The 26,547-nt window shown below is 35.5% G+C and overlaps 1 protein-coding gene across 2 annotated transcripts; it reads right to left on the bottom strand.

Moving 5' to 3' along the window:
• Positions 1-1,177: 1,177 nt before the first annotated feature.
• On the bottom strand, positions 1,178-8,543 carry LHW (transcription factor-like protein). Of its 2 annotated transcripts, none has more exons than XM_086570622.1 (10): positions 7,855-8,543; positions 7,037-7,258; positions 6,837-6,918; positions 6,620-6,661; positions 6,451-6,510; positions 3,915-5,756; positions 3,709-3,810; positions 2,915-3,055; positions 2,711-2,818; positions 1,178-1,686 (listed from the first exon to the last, which is right to left on the bottom strand). In XM_086570622.1, exons 1-10 carry the CDS (start codon positions 7,953-7,955, stop codon positions 1,510-1,512), a joined length of 2,877 nt encoding a protein of 958 aa, XP_086426748.1. In that variant the 5' UTR covers positions 7,956-8,543; the 3' UTR covers positions 1,178-1,509. The 2 variants fall into 2 exon arrangements, with proteins under 2 accessions (XP_086426748.1, XP_086426747.1); XM_086570621.1 differs by having other exon boundaries at positions 2,711-2,836; positions 7,855-8,426.
• Between the last annotated feature and the right edge of the window lie 18,004 nt (positions 8,544-26,547).

Below are 26,547 nucleotides of genomic sequence, written 5' to 3'. Positions count from 1 at the left end.
CGAGGAATGAGGTGGTTTCATTAGCAAATTTCGCAACCAAAACGAAAAGCATCCACGGGAAGAAACCTAGGAGAGCCGCCGACTCCAACTATTGTGAAGAGTAATTTTGTTACGTTTTATGTATGGCGTAGAGTATCACATTCCTGACCAAATTCCTCACATTCCTCTACGCCATACATGATACATACATAATAAAAGTACTCGGTCTTCTCAAGTGTTTTATGTATACCAAATGCACAAAAATGTATCAAATTTATTTGCAAACAATTGAGAATGACTTGAAGAAAGTTTCACCCTGTTTATCTTTCCAACTTAATCAAGAAAGAAAATCCCAGATCCACATGGCTGGCATTCAGAAGCAACAATTCAAAGCCGTGTTGCGTTAGAAATTTGGGTTAATGAGTATTACCCCTAACTAGATGAGCCAATTAGGACCAAATCTAAAACAACCCACAACTTCACCTACAAAATGATTTAAAACGTAATCTTTTGTAGATTTGATCTACTAACCACAAATATTATCTAGGCCCAATAAACAAACAAGGTCACAAGCAAACATTATGTGCTCTCAAGCTCACACACATTTGTCAGCGAGCAATGTAAACAAGAGACTGCATTTCAACTGGCATTGGATTCAGTTTCTAATGGGATATTTCAGAGCGTAAACAAGAGACTGCATTTCAACTGGCATTGGATTCAGTTTCTAATGGGATATTTCAGAGCGTACCAAATTTGCATGTGCCCATTAGGGTTGGCGAACCAAGTAAATTCGTAGTCATTACTCATTATGTGTAGTGTATCTTCGCGACGTTTAGTCACAGTTAGATCACAAGGTCCGAGTCATCATGCTCCATGCATTAAAGGTTGACTTGGCTCAACTCCTGGGCCTTACTCTTCATATTAAACAGCAATAGCTTAAGCACGATTCTTATCTACCATAGAGACCTAGAACGGGCACTTTCATCTGTGTAGATCTATCACTCTATAAGAATCCCACTGCATAAGTTGTTTGTTGGTATAGAGGCAAGAGAGAAGAACATAATGTTCAGACTCCATTGGCTCTGAGCAACTGTCGAGCTGCATTAGATCTAGTTAACTATTCACTGGTTTTCTGTTGAAGTATAAGATACTTTCCAAACTCTCCATTTACATGCCACATTTATGAAACACAGCCAGATCACATTCAAAGTACATATTTTCATACCCAAAGAAGCCCAAGAGTTTAACAAAAATCTCCTTCCACCACCACCACCACTTGGTCTTATCCCTTTCCCTTGAAATTGCCCACAAGACAAAAAAAAAATTAATAGAACTACAACTCGTACCCAGGAAAACAGCTATATATTCGAGGGGTCACTTAAGGCCACATTGCACAAGGTCTTGAGGAGTTTTGCACTAGCTAAAACAGGTTAGTCTAAAATCCGGTTAGAATCACCAGGACTGGAACCTATGTTTGTCATGGCAGGCATTATACCAGGCCCACTCGCAACATGTCCAGTAAAAGGGTAGCTACTGCAAGCTCACAGACCGCCCTGTTACAGGTACGGAGGCTGGATGGTAAGTGTTGTGTGCCATCATATTGTTGGTATCGGGACCCTTGGATGCTTCCGAATTGCACTTCATAGCTTGTTCTAACAGATGAACAAGTGACAAGAAAATTTCCATCCTTGTAACATCTCTGTTTGCCTGTTACAAACACAATAAAAACTGCAGAATAAATGTGTGAAGCCACTAGGCCAATCTTCTACATCTTTGAAAGGAGCAGACAGAAGCCACGATTATATTGCTCCAAATCTCATTATGAAAACAACCATGCATATACATTACGCAGATGATTTTCTTCACGTTCGAGAGTCCATATCATTAACTTCGTATAATAATAAGAAAAAAAAAATATACATATTTACATGTCAATATAATACGAAATGTTTTAAGAGATCTGATGGATAACCCATATAAATCATATCTCATATTCTCATATATATCTAAACAATTATACTACTACAAAATGTAGCTTGATCGCCTGTCAAGTGTAAATGCCTTGATTTGGACCTGATATTTGCTAACTTTCAATTAGGCCCCAAACACTTAAACATCAACAGCCTCATCGCTCGTAATGTCTGACTAATGATGTGGAATAATCAGCAAAAATGTGCTAAGGTTATTTTATAAGTAGAGGTACTAAACAATAGATGTAATGACTGGCCATTTCTTACTGGCAGGTTGATTATTAGTATGAAATACCAAGGAATAATGCAAGCCTGAGGAGTAGTAAAGAAGAGATGATTCCTAGACTTTGTATGAAACAAATCCAAGGAGTGCTTAATGATAAAGATCATCTACAGCTAATGGGTAAATGGTCCTTGCTTTATATATGAAGTAGTAGTGGACTTCCAACTGAATGGCAATCACTCCAGAGGCGAGAAATAATGATAACTTCATTTGATATTTGTGATCCAATACAATACTATATATATTCCAGGCCATTACAGTTTACTGTAGTGACTGTCCCATACTAATGCAAGATATTTAAACATAAGCAATATTGACAGGTTCCTGTCAAACCATATGGATATTTGAACATTCGAAGCTAACTGAGAAAAGAAACTTAACTTAAAGGTGAACGTGAAACCCCCCAAATGAGGAGAAAACACAAATAAGTAGGAAGAAAAGGGAAAATATAAAGTTGAGTTTGCTATTAGATGGTTACCTCAACCGTGAAGCGTACCCAGACCTTTTCATTACGAGCTTCCATCACCCCCTTCAAGATGGTCAATCCCAATCCTCTAATTATATCAGCAATCTCTAGAAAGAAGCCCTGTTCTTCACAAAGCATCTAAATGAAAAGGATCGTAATGTAAGAATTCAACGACAGCAAAATCAAAGATTCTCGACCAACTAAAGAAAATATTACCTCCACAAGCATTTGGCGGGGAGTATTAAGATCCTCCACTATAATTGGACAACCCATGGACTGGGAACCAACTTCAAATGCCCACGTTGCCCCACCATCAAAATTGTCTTCCAGAAGCATTTCACCATCTTTGCTAATTATCTGTAGTTCACGCATTAACAAAATAAGTAATCTCACAAAGTTCACTCTAAACATTAAACCAAAAATCAGAGTATGGCTTCGTTATATGTATCATCTCAATATACTGCAAATAATCTACGCTTTACAATCCGAAGTCCCAATTTAACTGGAAAGCGCCTTATAGCTTCCCAAGTTTACCTTTTTTTTTTTTTTTTTTTTTGGTAAGCCTGTTTTTCAACGAGATCAGTAACTCATTGGTGCAGCAGGGGGTTCATATCGTCACCCAAAATTTTACCAACTTTGCTAGTTGGCACCTGCTTCCCAAGTTTACCTTGTGCCTAGATAAGTTCATTTAATTAATATTTCTAATTTTACAAACAAAAATGCTGTCACATTCTGGGTCTTTTTTTCGCATCTTGTTTTTTTTGTACTCCTTTAAAACACAAACTTCTGAGATGAGATAAGACTATATCCCTCAAATCCCAAGAGAAAATCCAATATGAATACATGGCAAAGCAAACGTTCTTTTTGTTTCTGAAATTCTTGTTGTGTCCACATGACATAGCACATATCATATTTTTGGCACATTAAGGAGATTAAACACGTGAGTAACAACCAAACCATGTCAATGGAAGAGCACAAATTAATTGACGTAAACTAAGTCGTTTGCCCACCTTTGACTCTCCAGTATGCTTTAGTTTATCTGCATGCTTTGTCACACTCTGCAAGAACAGCATGTGCTTAATGGTCCGCTCCAACAGTGCATCGATGCTACACTGTTCACCCAAATTAAAAGGTAAAAGAATGGGATTAATATCTAAAAAGAACTTAGCCTCAGTAAATCAAATGGACAAAATAATGTCCAAGGAAGAAGTCGCACCTTCGCCCCATTTGGTACAATTTCTCGCAACTCCTTAACACGGTCTTGGATCATCTGGCGGTCTTTGGGCCTAGGCCTAGGATTCTCTCCAGGCCTAAGCCTTTTGCGATTTAACTTCCCTGTTTCATCGGGCCTTTTAGAATGAGCAGTTGAAGTACTATTTTCACGCTTCATAGTTGAGCCATCTTCACACAACAAACTGATTTGAGATCCAAACAAGGAATTGATTTGGGAGCCCTCTCCAGCATTATCCTGGCTACATTGAGCAATGAGAGAACTTGACCCTGTCAACTGTGATGTTGCAAGAGAGGTAGGTCTTCCAAACATCTTTACTTGCTTCTGATATGGCATACTAACCCTTCCACTTTTGAGAGAATCAGTAAGAACTGAAGAGCTGCTCATTTTTGTTAGCGTTGTCCAGCCAGACATATCATCATCTGAATTTTGTTTAGAACCTGAGCAAACCTTTGAAACAACTGCATCCAACAGATGGTCCGTCCCAGTTCTGTTGAAAATCCCACCCTCTATGCTGTCATTTATGTCGTGGCCAACTTCTGTCTGAGTTATGCAAGTTGAAGCATCTTTACTGGCATTCAGTCTGTTGTCGTCTTCCCCATGACTAAGCATATCATTCCAACTTCCATATAGCTGTTTGCTTTTGAAATCTAGACCCAAGATATCAAACAAATCTTCTCCTGAAGGAAGTTGTATATATGCATCTTCACAGCTAACACTTTGGGATCTTGAACTTTCTTTTGCATGCTTTGTACTACTCACGGAGCAACCACGAAGATAATCAGGTGTGGGGCTACACCGAGGAATATGATTATCTGACTGATCTAATGGGATGTTAAGACGTTGAAATAAATCATTATCCATCGCTTGTTTACCATCTTTTAGCTTTCTCTCAGTTAGATTGTCGTTGATGGATGGAGGACTCCGGTGGGGGACCCCTGGAAGCACATAACTGTTATTTGAAAGAATGCCACTCTGGGTTGCATGAACCAAACCATTATCAGATGAACTAATCTTAATTGGCCTTGCAGGTCGGGTAGATGAACAGTTCACTGCATAGGGATTTGAAGCTAGCATTCGAAGATCATTTCTAGTATTAGGTGGATGATTTTCTCTGAGGAGTGAAACCATAACAGAATCTTTCTCGAAATTGGGGACCCCCCCTCCATTTGGTCTTAGTTGTGATGTATTAGAGTTATTTGATGCAAATGGACTGCCATTTACAGGCTCCTGTAACCTAATACAAGAGGCAACTTGTTGGTCCATGAATGTTAGGCTGTTAAAGGATGAACCTGATTGAAGAAGTCGATCATCTGATCTAGAATTTGAGTGGTATGGAGAACCCCGCTGATCTAAACGTGTATCTGAACTGGAAAGTATTACTTGAGCTCCAACTGTTCTAGTTCCTAGTTGTCCACTGAGAGGAATATTTGGCTTTATTACTGGATGAGGCTTAACTTGATATTGATTGGTAGCAGGTGTGGACATAAGTGGAGACAGGCTGGAAGATACTCCCATTGCTGAAGCATTACATTGCATGTAAGCTGGATTCTGTGTGACAAGAGAATGAGAAGGTTGAGTAGCAGATCCCGAAGGCTGAGATGAGGACATTACTTGGCTGCAATTGGCACTGATAAAGGGTGTGAATTTCGCCACTTGAGAACAGGAATTTCTAGCTAACTCTGAAGATATTGGTACTCCAAACAAAGGAGATGCCGTATCCGGAACCAGTTTAGTAGAATAATCAGATGAAAGGGCACCATGTACACTTCCAAGTTGTGCAAATAAACTCTTCACGTCATTTATAAAGCCCATGTTCTCCATGATCTGAAGATAAAAGGAGCAGAAAACTTCTTAGTATTTTAGCAGCAACTAGCTAATCTGATGAATGAAAATTTCATTTTGATCCAACTGAACATGCCCTTTAAGACCTACAGAACTATGACAAGGACACCAAGATTTACACCACATTACCAGTGGTATTGTGTGCTATCTGAAATTTATTTATTTTTTCTATTGATTCAGACATAATTATGTAGAGAAATTGGTATGCTGCTTGTTATTCTACTTCCCCCCTTGCCATTCTCTAGCCATCCAATTTATCCCCAGGGAACAAACAACAATCGAATCTAACATGCCGTAAACCCCAGAAATAACACTCCTAGCAGGCTAATAGCTAATCCAACCCTCAAATGAGCCCAACAAGACTCTTTTCTCAGTTCTAAAATTGTCGAAATCGAACCGACAAAAGAGTGTAAATAACAGACTTTGTATCTCTTTGTACTTTTCTTTTCGACAAGCTTCAAGAGATTGACAAAATTGCTGCATACGTAAAATCTTTGGATTTATTGCTTTAAGGATCTTCAATATACAACCACACTTTCAAAGCATCTAAATATGATTCAGGTGAGTAATTATCAACTAAAACTAACTACTTTTGAGTAGTAAATGGACTTTACACAACATTAAGTCATTAACCTTAGAAAGGAGAACGTCATTCTATTAAGGCAGAAGAACTTACTGTAAGAGTTGAACCAAGTTGAACTACTCCATGTGGAAGCACAGGAATTGCAGCAATTGTCTGCACACCACATATCAAGAGAAATGAAAAATTAGAACAGAAAATAAAGTTAAAGTCTAAGACATTACAGATGAAAGAAAAACAAGGAACAAAAGGAAAACTTTGGGACCTGCATGCCCGCTGAAAATTGATGATGCACCTCAGCCAGAACCTAAGAAACCAAGGAAAAGATATAAGCAACATGATCAGAGACTTGTCTGATTTCAGAAAGTATGCCCTAAGCCGTCAATATAAGTCTACTTTGGAATTTTTGCAAGCTTTAGGTCCGTTGAACGATTCCTGATACTGCAAATAAGAGTACAATATTTATTATAATTTATACTAACCTCTGATGGATACTGGTCTCGGATGATGTTTTGTTGAAGAATCCATAGAGGAACATCAGTAAAAGCAGTACGCCCAACTATCCTGAAATGATTTTTGTTCAAAAACAATGAGACTGTATTCAGTAGAGACTAAACAGAAAGACATAAATGAAAAGAAAAGGAATGTATTGTCCGTTAAGAAAAATCTGAAATTAGCATACCCTTCTCCTACAACATGAACATGATTATTGATCATCAACCTATTAAGAAGTGAACCGACTCTGTCCTCTGCTTGACATCCGACCTGAGGAAAGTGGTTTTCACGATAACTCCAAAGCCCTTCCCATTCTTTAAGAAGCAAATCAGTACTATCAATTCCAGAAATGCTCGAAGAAGCAGAATTCCGTGTAGGTTCATAATGGAAATCTTCCCACACCAAAAGCCTGGAAAAAAAAATTAAAGATTTTAAAAAATGTCCAAATTGACCACAATATAATAAACGAACCCTTCTTTCTCAATAAAAATTGTTTACTTATGAAAGGAGAGTATAATGCCAATCACAAAATACCAAATAGTTCAAACAGAAAACATGTAAGCATCATTTTGCATAACATCCCATGGTACTATTATCTCTAGTTCTCTACACAGTGTAAAATCACTGGATTCTGTGACAAAGATAGATGACATAAATAATCCCAAAAAAAAGTAAATCAATGAAGAGCATATTCACTTTTTTAAGTAAACAAAATCAACAAGTCCATAATCACCTTATCTAAAATGTGATCAATCATAATATTGCAAAACAAAGAACAAATCACTTTTTACTAGATTCCCAAAGAAACAAACAGAACAAATACAACATTCCAAAAAGAAGAAAAAGACATGCCATATTTTCAAAGCTAACAAAAAAAATAGTAAAAATCTTAATCAACAATCAATACAGTTTAAATTTCAAAGTAAAATGAATCTATCCATACAACCAAACTCCAACTAAACAAAATAAAAATAACAACACTTGAACAAATGTAGATCAACTCACGATGGATTCTGGCACCCAATCTTCCAAAAAATAGCATAAGACCAACGATTCTCTCCACAAAGACACTTCAATGCTTCTTTCAACAAACTTGCTGTTCCCATTCTTTCACCAAATCTTCAAAAAACCGATAAAAAACTCTTCTTTCTTTCCCCGGCAACTTTAACACACAGTCTAACTTCCACGGCACGAAGCTCTACCAGCCTGTTTAGTTCTCAAACCACCACTTCTTTTTCTAGCTGGTTCTAAGTTTCCACATAATAATATCATCTTTTTACCACAGCCCATTTCTTTAAATGATAAAAAAAAATACAAAAGTACGTAAATGAAGATATGAAAAGCTAGGAAGCTTGTTTTAAGTTGGAACAAAGGGAAAAAAAAAAAAAAAAACTCCCAGCCTACACTATACCACATGCTCTGATCAAATACACAGTCATAACTTGCTCCATTGCAAAAACAAAAACTCAACAACAAAGTTTTAACAAAAGATCAAATGTTTAGATTTGAGGAGAAGTCTTGTTCTTATTCACTCAGCTACTTCACTTTTTTTTTTTTTTTTTTTTTTTTTTTGTGGTTCTGGGTTTTGTGAGCTAGTAATGAAAAAGAGTGAAAAGAGGGACTGGTGTTTTTGGATTGAGACACTGTTTGGGTCTTATTTACGTAATGTGACATTGAGCTTTTTGTCGTGTTGTGGTTTCTTTTGGAATTGAAGTGTTTGTTTGTATTGCTTTCGGAAGGAGTCAGAGACCAAACTGAGTGATGTTGTAGTTAGTGGAAGGTGACTGTTTATATGACGTCATTTTTATTTACCCTTACATTTCAACTTTATTTACTAACGTTGCCTCGATTCGCTTGCCAAGGTCGAGTAGCCATTACAGTATGAGTCACTTCACCAAAAAAAACCTTAAATTCGATCAGGCAGGAGATAATTCTTGATTAATAACTAATTAACGTGTCTCTGTCACTGTGTATGAGAGAGACTGGTTTCTATTCTTTTGGTGTGTTCGTGGTGTTCGTGGGGTGGGGAGGGATTTGTATGTGGAATTGTGGTGTGGTACACTGTAGATGTTGTGTGTTGGCTGACAGTGCCAGGTATTGTCTACTACTTTGGTGTAAAATTACTGATTATTACTTTTTTTTCTTTTTGGTGGTTGTGAATTGTGCAGCTTCTGTTTTCTAATATTACTTTTTCAGTATTTTATGCTGGGTGGGTTGGTGGGATTGCATGTATTGAAGATTCGATATAGATTGATCAGGGTCATACAATTTTGTGGGCCACATTTATTTGATTCACAGCTAAATTTTTTTTTTGGTAACCAATTCATGGCAGTCTTCACGCTTCCGAATGGAATGTCAGAATTTCCTAGAATATTTTAATTTTAAAAAAATTTAAAAAAATAACCTAGAGTCAAAATATTAATGATTCTAAAATTAGTTGAAATCAAAATATAATATAAGTTGAAATATTGTAAATTTCAATTTTCTAAATTTCTAAAATTCCAATAATTTTGAAATCCCAAACAATATTCACAAGTAAATTTGATCATCTAAATTTTGTTAAAATTCTTTTTTTTTCTTTGGTCAGTTGGTCGTTAGGTATTCTTGAGAAGCAAGAATGTCACTATATATTGACGGGCATAACTAATTTGAATAGTTGATATAGTCTAATTTGAATAGTTGATATAGTGATGGTATTCAAATTTTAAATGTACTTGGATCCTAATAGATTTTACCTAATTACCCAAATCCAGTATGGAATTCCAAATTTCTATCAAAGTTCAGTCGGAATGTCAGCTACTAGCCCATATAATGTATAATGTTAATCCAATACAACTCTAATTTATAAGTATAGATGTTTAACTAATTAGCCTGCAAAAGCAGTAACACTTTATCAGCGGGTTGAAGATCGGGTAAGTAACTGAATAGAGTGATTCGAATTGAGCAGGGGTGGCTCTGAGTTTCAGAGGGCCCTGTGCAAAACACTCTCAAAACATACATAAATCACACAAATATTTTTCTACAATCGTTGTGGTATGGTATGATTAGGTATTCTTGGGAAGCATGGTGTCACTGTATATTGACGGGCATAACTAATTTGAATAGTTGATATAGTGATGGTATTCAAATTTTAAATGTACTCAGATCCTAATAGATTTAACATAATTACCCAAATCTAGTATGGAATTCCAAATTTCTATCAAAGTTCAGTCGGAATGTTTAGCTAATAGCCCATATAATGTATAATGTTAATCCAATACAACTCTAATTTATAAGTATAGATGTTTAACTAATTAGCCTGCAAAAGCAGTAACACTTTTATTAGCGGGTTGAAGATCGGGCAAGTAACTGAGTAGAGTGATTCGAACTGAGCAGGGGTGGCTATGAGTTTCAGAGGGCCCTGTGCAAAACACTCTCAAGACATACATAAATCACACATATTTTTCTACAATCGTTGTGGTATGGTACGCCATAAAAAAAAAAAAAAAAAAAAGCCATTTTGAAAATATTATATTTTTCTAAATGAAATTTATATAAAAAATAAAAAAAAAATAAAAAAAAAAAACTTCTTGAGAATTGTTAGAATGAGATTGAGAAAAAGAAATTTGTTTGATAATATATATATAATCTAAAAGGGTTATTTAGGGATTAATCCTATTATTTATATTTAGGGATTGATCCTAAAATTATCGAATTAGGGTTTAGTTTTCTATCGATTGACCTTGATCATCTTTGACCGTGGTCAAATCATTTTATAATAATATATTTTTTCATTTTTTATCAAAGTAGCCAAACTACCCTTAGAGAGTCGTTGAAATGGTCAAACAATGGACATGTGTCAAAAATCTTTAATTGAGTCCGATTGAAAGGAGTCCCATATCCGGTCTCTTTCCCTTGAAACATCCGGGCCGAAGAAGCCATAAAAGAGAAGCTCCCCGATTGATTTACCTAGAACTCATATACCCTGGAGTAAGCTCCTTTGGTAGGAAACAAAGGCCGGAAGATGGAGATGAGTACTCATTACTTGCTTTATCCCCGCATATTTCTTCACCGATATAGCCAATTAGAGGTCAATCGGACTCTCTCAAAACACCTCCAACTCCACCCTGATTTGGAATGGAGAGATGGTTAGGAAAGAATCTAAATGATTTCGATAGTAAATAAAAAGATGAGGGCGGGGGCTTTCAAAGACTATATTTTTCAACATTATTTTCATTGGTTGTTATGTATGCAAAGGAGATGATAGCAGTTTGCTGAGACAATCTTCGATGACAAATGAATGGGCCATGGCAAAGTGATCAAATCCACAAGTCCTCGTCAATATCCAAAACGAGCTTGACTCAAGTGGGTCGAAACCGCATGGTCAAAATCAATCTACCTCACCTTTACTTACGCTTTGTCATTCGCGAAACATTCGAATGCATCCGGCTAGTCCATTCATGATCCCACATGAATCCATTCATCACCGGCTACCACATTCCTTTAGAACCGTAAATGAATGAAATATGTTGGTGATGCCATTTGCTTTTAAATCTTAAAAAAATGGGAGTGGTGCAACCAAAAAAACTTCTTGAGAATTTTCCATTGTATGTGAGATTGATTACCTCCGATTAGACTGAACAATTCAATATAATGTAGCATGTCAAGCACTTAAAGAGTTTGGCCATTTTCATAAAAAATTATATTATTATAAAATAGGTTGACCACGATAATATAATATATAATCTAAAAACCTAATAATCGATAATTTTAGGATCAATCCCTAAATTCCCCTAAATAAGTAGGATCAATCCCTAAATAACCCAATCTAAAATCAATATATTTTCCATTTTTCTACTAACGTGCGTTACGGTCTTATTGGTCTTTATAATAGTAGGAAGTTAATTAAAATGTACTCTACTTCCATTTTTGGTGGAGAAAATTTAGGATTTAATTTGTCAAAAGAGAAATAACAATTATTTATGGGTTTTGTTCGAGGTTTTTTAACACGTGCATTTTATAAGAGGTTTACAGAAATTTTGGGCCCTTTTAAAATGGGGGCCCCTTTACGGTCGCACACCTGACACACCTTCAAAGCTGGCCCTGGAACTGAGCCTTAGTAAGTTCAATTCATACTAATATACTAATATCCAGCTTGAGAAAGCCAAAAAGGATCCGAGAGATCAAGGCTACTAGCTCGGTTTGTTCCGATAGAAATGGTAATCCAATTGAGCTTTACGTTCAAGCCGGCCGGCTTGAACGCCCTATTCATTTTCCACACAGACCTTAAAGTTATTTCAGTCTCTTTTTTATTTTATTTTGTTGCTAAACAAGTTATTTCAATCTTGGCTCATAGTATAAATTTATTGGACAAACGATCGGAAAAAAAAAAAAAAAAAATCATTCCCCTCAAAACCACAAAAAGTTTGAGCTATCTGCTCATCAAAAGGCAGTCATCAGTTGTTTACAATCGGAAACATATAAAAGATTTTATACTTATTATTTCGATGGAAGGACTTGGACAACACATGTCGACGGTAGAGTATCGTGCTATTATTCGGTACCGTCTCATGATCCCTTTGTACTCTGATTGTGGTTTTTGTCATGTATGCAAAAAAAATTAATTGGATGCTTTTGAGGAGCATGTAGTGCATTGTAAACATTTTTCAGGTTTTAAATACCGACATTATCATGTCAAATACATCTTATGTGATGCATTTTGGACGGTTGGGGTACAAGTGAAGAAGAAAACTCTCGTCAATTTTCTCACTGATCCGAATGAAGGTAGATCGACACTTCAGCTTGCAGATGTTTTGATCTACAGTTGATATGAGAAAAAATATGTATGTGTTGATATAACTGGAGCTTCTCCGTTGGTAGGGCTTGAGAATGGAGTCTTTGAGGTGAGTGAAACAGCAAATAGAGCTGCGATAGGGAAGACGAAGAAACACGAGGTGGCTAACCAGTATTGTTTTATTTCGTTCAATTTTGACACTTTTAGTTTCTTAACACAACAGTCTGTTGAACTTTTTGAGAGATTGCAAAAAATTATGAACAATAACGTAATGACAGCTGGTCGTAATAAATTTGTTTTTAGAAAAATATGATTTGATATTCAGAAAAGACTTAAGGGGCAGCTTGTTCTTAATTATTTGTGGAACTCATTACTCATTATCAATAAAAATTTCACTTGTTTAAAAAAAAAAAAAATCGTTGTCGATTTGTGAAGTGTGAACAATGTAATGTTTGGATTTTACGGGAAAAACATTTATCCAACATTCCAACCCTAATCCAATTCAAAGAGAAACAAACCATTGAACCAAGCCTAACCCCTCAATCTGCATCAGGAATTTGGTCGGGGCAAAGTTAGAAATACACATCTATGTCCTAGTGTCATTGTTGGACCGAAATGGGTATACAGTGAAGTGCTCCACATGAAGGCCAGACAATTGCACACAACGTCATTGAGAACCTTCATGACATAATCACACCCTTATCAAATGGTTGTGATTGATTTAATGTAAGATGCCAAATTACTATATGTTCTATGGAACTTGAAATCTTTATTAAAATGAAGAACTCTTACTACCATACAAGTTAATAATAAACTAATCTTATCTTGGAGACTGCGTTCAATTAAATAAGTCTACTTACTGCTTAAAAAGAATGAATGTAAGTTGGATACACATGATGTTTTCTGTTTTTCGCCTCTATTTCATAAAATACTTATGGGTAAACGAGCACGGATTATTCAAATTTCCGAACATCTATATGATACTATGATTCATTTTTTTTTGTCCGATAATCTAAGACACTAAGATTCATGTATTATGTTGTTACACTGTAAAAATAATGCACTTCTTTTCTAGATTCCCATATTATTTTGTTACACCGTCAAATAATCACATTGTGTAACTCCAATACAATCTATTGGTTATAAATTTATTTATAACACTAGCGCTAGGTCATAAGAACGGACTAAGGAAGTAAGGAGTATCATTTTGAAGTGTGAAATGATTGCGTTATCTTTGAGAATATTATAAATAATGGGTTTATGGAGTTTGCTTAAATGTGTTGTTTGGCTACTATAGACCTATAGGGTGCTTGACTGTTTTTTTTTCTTCGATAATGTGGGGTGGCGCGTGACTAGTAAAACAAAGTGAAAAACTATCTTAATCTTGTATAGTCGATTACACTTACCTTAGGTAAAAAATGTGGCAATTTATTTAGGGTTACACTTACCTTAAGTAAAAAAATATAATGTGGCAATTTATAGAGGGTTTCGACTATTGCTAATGACTAAATTGTTTTTGCCAAGATCATTCACAATGCAAGCAACAACTTGCTATTTCTACATAGGCGCTACATGGCTACATAGGACTATTTCTTCTCATAGTTGATTTCTTGGTGATAAGCAACTAAGGGTACGTTCGTCTCCTTCTTCTACCGTGTTGCACTCTACAGGTTTTTCAACTACAGAATCGTCAAGAATGTCGGTCTGGTACTAGAAAAATCTTTCAGCAGAAACAAATTCTCCATGCTTTGACAATATGAAATGAGCCTGAAGGACTATTTCACCTCTTATAATCTGCACTAGAGCCTCCTTCAATCCAGCCACTCCAGAGATCTGTCCTCATTCAGAATGTGCGTTGATGCTTGCAGAAAGTTACTGATGGACATTTTGCTGTAGCAGTAAAGATATTGTCATCATCGGGGTTGCCTCCAATACTACGGAGACTATATGTGCATTAGAGGAGAAACACCGATGCGACAACCACCTGTAAAACCACTTGTTCCTTTTGTTGAGCCCCTTTTAGTGGTAGAGAGAGACACCCTTTTGTCCTATATTAGGTCGTTTCCAAAGGGTACTGCTTGTGGCCATGATGATCTCCCAACTCGGCACTTGTTAGATGTCATGAGTGCTGCTCCAGCAGCTATATCGTCTGATTTGTTAGATGCATTGAACTCTATGGTGAATTTTTGGTTATAGTGACGATATCTACAGTCGTTAGCGGAATTCATAGCGAGTGCTCTGTTTACTCCACTTCTTAAGCCGGATAATAATATTCGTCCAAGATTTGGCATAATTTGGCGTCGTTTGGTCTCCATGATTGCAATGAAAGGAGTTTTCAAAGATGTGGTAGGGTACTTACAAGATTTTCAGTATGGGGTTGGTATTTCTAGCGGAGCAAAGACAATTTTGCACGCTGTCAACCGTATGCTAACAGTGTGTAAAGTCTCAAATTATCGTTAAGGGTATTTTCATAAATTATATATCAAAGCTAGGGACATTTATGTACTTGGTCTGTCGGGTTTACATTTCAAACTTACATAACTTAATGAAACTTAACTTCGACTCATAAGCCACGTTAGGTAAGCAACTCATATGCAAAAAAATTAGACAAAAATGTCGTTTAGCGGCTTTTTCGCGTTCGAAGCTGGCACGATTTAATAGCTTACATGCATGAGTGGGTTATCATTATAGCATGCTATGGGATATGATGTAGGAAATTAAATTAAGCTTGATGGGTAAAAAAATAATTACGACGTTAAGTTAAATTAGTTAGTGGGTAGATGTTAAGTCAAATTACTTAGGCTTAGTTTAGATATTGTGGGCTTGGGCTTTAATTAACTTAACATGTAAAGGCTAAATAATTCTTAGTCACCGTACTTGATAGAAACTAAGAAGAATAACAAAATAGCTATCTTCTTTACACTTATAGAATAACACCAAGAGAGAGAAATTTCTTTTATCCCATTCTAGTTCACTCACCCATATATCCACCTTAAGATTTTCTACAACCCATCTCTTGTAAGCACTAAAGTTAAGTGTGAAATTTCACAATATGACGTAGGTATGGTTATCGGGGTTCTTTTATTCAGGCGACAAGGCAAGATTGAGTTTCGTCGACTTCCATTTAATTAGTTTAGAGGTGAGTCTAGTCTTCTTCCCAAATAGCTAGTTTAAACTCATTTCAATAGATTTGATGTATTAATGAAGATAATTGAATGTGGTGGTTTTAGATTTCGGCAGTAGCTATTTGGAAAGGTAATGGCTTAATGAAATCAGTTGAGAAGAAAGCTAAATGAAGAAATTCTTACTGATTTGGTAAGAAACGTTTATATCCTCTAGTTTTATACTTTGTTTCATATGCCTTGGAATTATAAAAACAATAATTCTAAGTTTATATGTATTAGAGTAAATTCACACCCATTCATTGATGAAGTTATTATGGTTGGAGAGTGTTGAAATTTGGGCTTGGATTGGGAGTTTATTACAAATGGAATTGGTGTTGGGATGGGAGGAAAGTATATATGAAGCATCTGAATTGTTTAAGCTACTGATAAAATATATGTAAAAACTGAAAATGGCCTGTCGTCAGACGATCTGGGGAGGCCTGGCAGCAACCTGTCAGTGTTTTGTAGCGGCTTGTGATGGCCAATAGCAGTCTAGAACAAAACTTTTGGTAACTAGAAGGGTAGTACATTAGTAATTACATTAGTAGTTAATATAATCAACGATTAATTATTTCTTTTGACTTAAGTTGAAAGAAAATATTAGTTAGTTTTCTTCGGGTTCTAATAGATTTACGGTTATGCTTATATGATTTTATAGGAGTTGGATAAGGTTATTTGCTTGTTTGGATTAAGGAAACGAAACGTGCTAAGGTAGGAACTTACATACCAATATATAGTTTGCTTATTTTCATGAATGATTTATTTGTTGAATTGATAAAAGATAGTTTGATTATTAAACCATGCATGTATATGTGATACTCATGTTTCACATTTTATTTTTAAATGGATATAAACTAAATATATGGATAGCTTTTGCGTGAAAAAGGAGTTTTGTGAAATTCGGGTTATTGGGATTAATTTTTAACTCGTCTTGAAAAGGGGTTCTCGTCTCTCGTTTTCAGTAAGGAAAAAAGGAGATGGATTTTTGAAATGCGGGTATGGGATACCCGGTTGTGTAAGGTTTCTGGATTGTTCAATTGATTGGATTTGTTTTATGTTATTTACTATGGATGGGCCCGATTGGGAGTCATAGGTTGTTGTAGTTTTGATTAGCTGGAAATCCGGAACTCACACATATATGATTCAACATTTTCAAAAGAAAACTATATATATATATATATATATTTATATTATTTTGAAAGAACTGGCAATAAGTATTTATTAGATTATACATATCACGAGGAAATTTAGAAAAGAACTGTTGAATTCCTACAAGAAGGAATTGTTGTAAAATTTCGGAGACGACAATTTTTTTTCTAGGAATTACAATTACCTTGTTCACCTTTAGAGGTGGTGGGCCATTTCTAGAGAGATACATTGATAGTTGTATTCCGTGAATTCCAGTTTACTTTTCTAGATAGCCATCTTTGTACGTGCCATGCTGTATGATGATTAGCTTGTGTGAGGTTACATGTTACCTCGAGGAGGTTTTAGACGCGAGGAGTGAGAGTTTAGTCTACTCCTGGACGTGTGTCAAGATTTTAAGCAGTCTGCAGTCGTCGAACGGTTGACCACCGTAATTAGGTGACAGCCCGTATGGGGGTCATGGTCATATGGCCCACCTGAGCCCTAAAAGCTTTAGGTTTTGTGTGTAAGATCGCAACTAACGACACTTTAGCTCCCTGCCGGTAAAATCAGGAAAATAACGGTGCATGGTTCACACTAGGAAGTACTGAACCGAGATATTGCCTGGGACTGGGGTTAAGTACCAGTCGTATCCTCACCATTCTAATAAAATGTAGCGGCCACAATAGTTGTATGATGATTGTGAAAAATCTATTTTGAGTATTAAAGAAGCATGCTGATATGATTTATGCTAGTTAGTGATTTATTATATAGTCACGATATTTTGATTATTATGATGGAAACCCTGTATGTTTTAAATGGTTTTGCTATAAGTAGATTATTTATTGCCTATGTACATTTCTACTGGGCATCGTTGTTTGCTCATTCCTATATTAATACCTTTCAGATGAAACCGTTATGGAGGAGACAATTACTACTACTAGTGATGATGGTTATGGTGACTTGGGTGGTTTTCACTATGCTTGATGAGAGAGGATCCAGTTTATTTTACTGTAAATACTTAATGTATATGTATAACAGTTCACACTCAAACAGTCTTGTATATATAAGTTATCTCTGTCATGTAGAAAGTTAAATTAGATATGTAGCTTGGAAGGGTTGATCTATGAGGATTATATTATTTTGATTTTCAGGTTATGAAAGGGTCTAGGTATTTGAAATGTCGATATTTCAAAGGAAACTCTGTCAAAATTTTATAAAATTAGGATGACGTAATGCCTCGAGATACATTTTCATGTCCTCGGGATGTGTGTTGGATCTTGGGGCGTTACATAGTGATAATACTTCTTTTTTTTTCGATGTTGCTTGTAGATTTTTAGAATGTTTTTAACATGGTTGATCAGACTACCATGTTGATAGAGGTTCGTATCCGTTGCCCAAATATTGCCCCTTGGATCGAGTGCCTGTATTGTCAACCAGCGAGGTTACTAGCAAGGCGACCCTTTGGGTCTCTTTCTGTTTACCTAGTGTTGCATTCCCTGATTCTACGGATCCAGTCCAGTTGTCAGCTATTGTTACAGGCTTGGTACCTAGATGATGGGACTCTGATCGGGGATACATAACACATGACAACAACTTTGGGTATGATTCAGGAAGAAAGACCTTCTTACGGGTTGGTTCTTAATGTGGCTAAAACTAAGATATTTTGGCCATCATCGGATCCATGTTGCTCTACTCCCTGTCTATTTCCTTCAGATTTGTCCTATCCTCAGCAGGGGGTTAGGTTGCTTGGAGGTGCAATTAGTACTGATGCATCTTTTGTCATGGGCTTTGCTCACAAGCGTATTGACAAGGCTGTGACTTTGATGGACTGTTTAGCTATATTGGAAGATCCACAGTGTGAGTTAGTGCTCTTACGAGCTTGTGTTAGGCTCTCTAAGTTTGTTTTCACAATTCGTACTTGTCCACCATCCATTTTCAGATAGGCAACTCAGACCTTTGATCGGCATCTCCGCAGTGTTCTCTAGGGCATTGTGGTTTCTAATGGTCTTGGCTTCGGTGATTTGCAGTGGCGTTTATCGACACTCCCATTACGTCTGGGTGGTTTAGGTATTTATTGTGCCACTGATGTCTTTACATTTGCTTTTGTGGCATCCCATTTTTAGACTTCTGAGCTTCAAAACCACATTCTTAGGAGTTGTGGTCCAGTGTATTTGGATGAGATTCTTGATGTTGCTAGCAGTGCATTGAGTCTTTGCCTACCCGATTTTGACCTCAATTCTCTGGCTGTGAATGCTACTGTCCCCTCAAAACCACAAAACGTTTTGGTGGAAGCATTTTAGGGTAGGATTGTTGCTAGTCTCGAGAGGGAGTTTGATTTACCTACTCGTCAAAATGCAATCATGGGAAGCTTGCAGTCGGAACTCGCAAAAAAATTTCTACTTGCTATTTCGATGGAGAAACTTGGACAGCGTATGTGATAAAGACAAATTTATGTTAACTAACTATCTATGCGTAAACATAAATAATCAATTAACTAAATAAGTGCTTAGATCAATATTCCTACTCTTAATTCATTATGCAATATATAAAGAGTACGGATTCGTTCCACTCATAAACTATCAAGACATAAATATAATTCAACTAATCAAGCAAAAGAAACAATGATGAGAGTAACATGTGATATGAAAACAGTAAATAAGATGTCAAAACAGTAGATATAATGATGATAAAAGGATATAGAGAAGATTCAATCCACCACGCAATTCGATTGACCATTAGGTTGATTATCAAATTGCCTATTGATCCCTAATGAACACTAAGTCCTCTTGGATCAAGGCTTCACTAGCATGAGAGTTTCGCTCCACCACAAATCTCGTAGGTGGTAGCTCTAAACTCTAGTTCAACTATTATGATCATTATCTCTAAACAATCATAATAATCAAACTTAAAACGCTAACACAAATCCACAACCATACTAATTACCAATCATCCTCACATGGTTTCATAAATCTCCTCTAATGGAGGTTTAGCCTTGTATCATAGGAATCATATTAACTAAAGATTGAATAGAAGACATAATTTAAAGATACTTGAATTGAAAGTAAACTAAATCTTTTATTAATAATTCTAATGGAGGCTACAAACTAAACTTATAAACTAAAACTAAAAAGGAGAGAGAGAGAGAGAGAGAGAGAGAGAGAGAGAGAGAGAGAGAGAGAGAGAGAGAGAGAGAGAGAGAGAGAGAGAGAGAGAGAGAGAACCCTAATTTATTCTAAACTAAAGAGGGAAGTGAGTTTGTTTTAGCCTTAACCCTCTTTATATAAGAGAGGGTTAGGTTACAATTTCGTGTATGGGCTTTTAGGTTAGGTTATGGACCCATAAATCAAGTTCACAACCCAATTTGGTAAATCCAAGACTTTCAATTCTGGTCGTGTTACTGTAGCACACAATTTCACTAATTTATGCTGCTCTGATCGAGTCAAAGCATATACCATTGGAAAAAAAAAATTCTGAGTAGGTCATTTTGATATAAAATGGGCCTAATTCCGAGGCCTGAGTCCAAAGATATGGTCTTTTGAAGTTTTGTTGACTTTTCTTCAGCTCTCTAATCCAGTTTGACTTTCACTTAACAATGTTGACTTGGGCTTTTTAAAGGCTTTTTCTCCATTAAACTTGGGCTTTCTTCATGGAACTTCTCTAGCAATCACTTTAGCTCCTTTTAGCACCTAATTAGTAACGAATTGACATTTATTCAACTCCGAAGCCTGCAATACTCAAAAGCACATAATTAATGATAAACCTATATTATTAATAACATAATTGACTAAATAGAAATACTATTAAAGGGTTTAAACTACAGTTTTGGGCTCTTATCAAACTATTCCCAAACAACATTTTGCTTGTCCTCAAGCAAATATGTGAAATTAAAATAAGTGGAAAAAAATATATTTTTAACTAGTCTCATTTTGCTGAGTGTGACTGCATTGACCATATGCAATAAGGCCTTAAACCACTAAGAATTCTCTAATGGACGAGTTATAGCTTCGTGAGAGTTTTCTAGAGAAGGTACTCACAAACTTCATTTATACTACAACGACTAAGAAATAAAAGTAATTGTTCCCTAATTTTATCTAAGAATCTATACATCTCACTAGTGTTTAAACAAGGATGATCATTCTAAAACTTAACTAATACATTCATAAAAATCAAATCATCTTAAGATAGACAACTATACAATGAACTATGATATGAAATGCAATGGCAGGTCCGTTTTTGAAACTTTTGGGTAGCGTGCCTAAGTAGGTTCTCACAAGGAATGTGTCAAAACACATAACACTCTGATTTTTCCACTCAAGTTTGCTAACTCCAGTGTGTAATGGGCACACGTTTTCTCACAATCTCAATGACAATCCAAAGAAGCCGAGGTCGATTAAACACATCTACCACTTACTATCACACCAACCTATTTCTAATTGAGTTAGAGGTCTTTATTAGGTGATAAGGAGTGTAGGTGTTGGTTAAAGAAGGAATAAAATGGATATTCAAAAATACAAGTCTGAGAAAATAGGGTATTCATATTATGTAACTAGAGAAAACTTTGTTCTTTTGCTTCTACACTTTGTTTCCATCCTTAGCCTTTTTATTTTGGCTTTTTGACTCATTTTATTCTATTTTTGGAATTTTTATTTTATTTTATTTTTATTTTATTTTCTTTTGATGGAAACTTCTTTTTCTTTTTCTTTTCTGAATCAACTAACTAATTTTTGTTTACACAAGTTTTTCTCTTCTCTTTTCTTCACTCATCCTATTTCTCAGACTTATCTAGATAGGTAGGCTAATTTTATTTTTTATTTTGTTTTATTGGGTAAAAGATTTGTGGTTTGTGAAAAGGCTAATGAAAGGCTCAGTGAGGCGACTAGCGGATAATAAATTTCATATAGGTGTAAATTTCTAGCTATATCGATCCAAAGAGGGCCTAAATTCTCACTTAGGATATGGTGTGGTGATCAAGCAAGTGGATGTGTGATTTCTCTACTCAGATTTAACTTCTCCCTTGTGTCATCACTAAGATATTTCACTTTTATGGGATTTTTAGGCTAGATGCTCACAGGATATGTATTAAGTACTCTAACCTAGGTCTCAGAAAATTACTACCAAGTACAATCAAAGATGTTCATCCAAGATGTTCGTGAAAAGATGCAATGACTATTACCTACGTATTAATCTAAGTTTTAAAAATTAAATCTTAATTCAAGTAGTACTACGTGAGATTTCTAGACTAATATCATCATGGAGAAGGGAACAATACCATTATCACTAAGTGTCTAGTATAAATAATATTTATGATTTTTAATATTTTATAAAGAAAAGTGCGAAATTTACATCTTAAAAGTGCTTAATTTTTGCAAATGTTTCTATCCCACCCCCAAACAATCGAACACTTTGTCCTCAAAGTGTAAAGAGATAAGGAAAGAATTTACCATAGAAACGTGGTAAAAATTGGTAGTACCTATAACATAAATATTATAAAGAAGCGATGATAACATGAAACACAATTAAACTATTACGTACTAACTAAATTGGAGTAACATAACAGGCAAAGGGTGGTAAAACGTTTTGAAATGAAATACCAAAATACACCACCCCCAAACAAAATTGGAAAACTCTTTTTAAGTTTGAATGTTTGTTTGGCGCATACTCCAGAAATGTGGTATTGTACAAAAACTTGGGTCTTTTAAAGTCAGATTCCCTAGACTTAATGTGATATATATGTATTAACATGCAGTTTACCATATATCAATAATCTAAATAATTGTGGATCTTTCCATAAATAGTTAATAAGGAATGCACCATCAAACAGAATCAAGCACCAAGATTTTCTATGACATGACTTAGTGGAATGGGAGTGAATTCTGATGGATCTAGAACCTAATAGAGCATGCACCTTCTTCTTCTTCCTCCAACGAAAGGGATGCCAAGTGAATGAGCATGAGAAAATGGATGGATTTGGAAAATATGTGGGATGTAGATAAGTTTTAGAAGGATGGAATGTAAAAAATGGTTGGATTCTATAAGGGATTAGCTCATGTGAATGGTGGTCGGGTGGTGCTCTAGGTAGTTTTGGAGAGGGTGGATCATCATAGGCTCTTAGAAACTCATAGAATTCCTCATCTAGCTTGGTCGCATCCACATAATTATAGTATTCATCTGTATCTTTGAAAAAGTTATCAATCTCGTCCAAGGAGTCCCTGCTTGAGTCTAAACATGTTAACCTCCATAGAAAGATTTCCAAAAGAAAGAGTCATTGAGCCATCCCGACAATTCATTTGGGCATTAGCGGTTGCCAAGAAAAGACGCCTGATAATGATAAAAATGATAGTTTACCTACGAAATGAACGATGAAACTCAAAACGTAAGTAAACTAAAACTTATTAGGACCTTATAATTATCAAGTTTTCTACATTCAATTCTATCGAAATAGAGTGGAGTAACAAATTCGTTCCACTCCTAGTTCTCTAGCATGGAAGGTTTTCTAGTCTAATCAATCGGTCTTAAGTCTAATGAGAGGTTTACGAGGGGAATTCTATACTACGAGGTGAATTAAATTAACAAATTACAAATAACGAAAAGAGAGAATGCTAAGGGTTTGAATCTAGATAAATAATTAAAGGGAATTGAATCCACCTTAACTCGACTTAATCCTACTAACAAAGACTCGTCGTGATCCAAATTGAATGCTTAGCATATCAAAATAGTAATTCTAATCCCTAATTACACATGACATTTCTACCAATTTATAACTAGCATGTGAGCGATGAAACCCATTCTCATGGTGAATTAATCGTTTCTAGAGTGGAATAATTATCACGACGATTTCTAAGTTAACAAAGATCAAGCGTCATCAAGGCTTCTTCAACCCCTCTAATGGAGGTTTAGCCTTGATTCATACCACTATCATTTCCCATTGATTTAAAACTAAACATCATACCAAAATTCTACTTGGCTAATTTAACTAACAATACTTCAATCTAATTTAACAACTCAGAAATGATACTCAACAAGAATTAAAATTAGATCTATAAATTGAAATGACAAAAATCGAAATTAACAAACTAGCTATTTTATTTATCAATACTAATGAAGAACAATGATTCTAAGAGTTTAATCTAAAACAAGAATTGAATTTAAACTAAACTTAATTTAATTAATGAAAACTAGATCTAGAATTATCTATTGTTTTAGGTCTAACTAACTACCATTAACAAAGAGCTAAGCTTTGGTTTTTATATGTTCAGATCCAAAAATCGTGCATGGGCTTGGAGCCATGTTTTGGGCGGAGAATCGGCCCAAACCCAATCTTTTTCAAATTCAAAAGGCCTCTTCAGCTGCAGTTGGCTTCAACAGACTTTTCGTCCACTTTTGCTCCTCTGATTGAGTCAAGGCTTAGACCATTGGAAATCTCTTTCCGAGCCGGTCGTTTTGACATAAGGTAGGCCCAATTCTGAGGTTTGAGTCCAAAGATACGGCCTTCAGAAGTTCTGCTAACTTTGAGTGCTGTTTTTGCCCGCGTCGACTTTTCAGCTTTTGACCGGGCTTTAGAAAGGCTTTGTTTTCTTGAATCTTGGCCTTTAATCACAGAACTCCTTAGCAACCGACCTTTGCTCCTTTATCTCGCTAAAGTAGCACATTTATGCACATAATGGACTTTGAAGCCTGAAATGCATAAAAACACGTAATTAGTATTAACTCTTAATTATTACTCACATAATTGGTCTAAAAGTATGACTGTTACAGGGTTAAAACTATAGTTTTGGGCTCTTATCAAACCACCCCCAAACAGCATTTTGCTTGTCCTCAAGCAAAGATGAGAATTTAGAATAAGTGACCAAAAATGGAGTTCTATCTACTCTCGTTTCGCTGAGTGCGATTGCATTGACCATATGCAACAAGGCCTTAAACCACTAGGAATTCCCTAGTGGACGAGTTATAGCCTCATGAGAGTTTTCCAAGGAAGGTACTCACAAACTTCATCTATACTACAACGACTAAGAAATAAAACTATTGTTTCCTCATTCATGTCTCAACTATCTATACATCTCACTAGCAAATGAATATGAATAACCAAGTCAAAAACCTAAGCTAATATATGCATAATAATCAATCATCTATGATACAAATATATATACTATGAGTAATACTATGAAATGCCTAGCGAGGTTAGGTTCTGAAAACTTCGGAATAGTGTCCTTAAGTAGGTCCTCACATAAATGTCAAGATCGAAAACCACTATGATTTTTCCTCGAGTTTTAGTTTTCATATCCAAAGTCAATGCGGGCACACTTTACCTTACAATCTCAATGACAACAAGGAAGTCGGTCGATCAAACACATCCGCCACTTACTATCACACTAACCTATTCCTAATTGAGCTAGAGGTCTTTATTAGGTGTGTTGGGGATTAGGAGATGGTTTAAGAAGGAAGGAAATGGATATTCAAAAGGACAAGTCCGAGATAATAGAGTCTTCATATTATGTAACTTAGAGAAAACCTTGTTATTTTCTTTTGCTTCTATACTTTGTTCCCATCCTTAGCCATATTTTTCTTTTTCTTTTCTTTGGCTTTTGACTCCTTTTTATTCTATTTTTGGAGTTTTTATTTATTTATTTATTTTTTCTCTTTTCCTTGGATGGAAACTTATTTTCTTTTTCTGAAGCAACTAACTAATTTTTGTTTTACCGCGGGGTTTTCTCTTCTTCTTCTTTCTTCACTCATTCTATTCTCGGACTTATTCTAGATTGGGTAAGTTGAATTTTTATTTTGTTTTGTTTTTTTTAGCGCAGGTAAAGAAATTGTGGTTTATGGAAGGCTAAAGAAAGGCTAAGAGGGGCTTACTAGCGGAAAATAATTCATAGGTTTGAATTTATGGCTATATCGATCCAAAGAGGGCCTAAATTCTCGCTTTTAGATATGACATAGTGATCAAGCAAGTGGGCGTGCGGTGTGATTTCTCTATCCGATTTTACTTCTCCCTTGTGTCATTTCTCAAATGTTTAAACTCATATAAGGCTTTAGGCTATATTCTCACAGGGATTTGTAGAATAAGTACTCTAGCCTAGATTTTAGAAACTTATCGCTAACAATCATAGATACTCATGTAATATATTTATAGATAGATGCAAAGATTATTACCTACATATTAACCTAAGTTTCTAACAATTATTCGATGCAAAAGCTACATTGAGACTTCTAGATTGTTACGAGCATAGAGAGAAAGAAAACAATACCAATATTCTTAAGTGTATAGCATAAACTTATTTATTTATATTTTTAAAATTTTTAACTTGAAAACAAATGCATGTTATACATATCTATATCCTATCAGATGATGCTTTAATTACACGTGTTTCTATGCCCCCAAACAAGAAGCATGCTTTGTCCTCAAAGCATTTAAATAAAGAGGGTAGAAAAAATACCATGGAAACGCTGTGAAATTCTAGAACATCCGCAAAACAAGGTTAGAACATACTAATATAGGAAATAAAAAAAATCGACGCGAACTCTATAAGAGTTCCACCCATTATGGGGTTAATGAAATTAAATTGCTTGGGACATAAGCGGACAATAACAAAACTAAAAACTTACCTTATCTCCGGCTTTAAGCATCCTCCTCCT

Source organism: Coptis chinensis, chromosome 7 (assembly GCF_015680905.1).
Source record: "Coptis chinensis isolate HL-2020 chromosome 7, ASM1568090v1, whole genome shotgun sequence".
Lineage (NCBI taxonomy): Eukaryota > Viridiplantae > Streptophyta > Magnoliopsida > Ranunculales > Ranunculaceae > Coptis > Coptis chinensis.
This window is presented reverse-complemented; position numbering and strand designations above follow the sequence as displayed.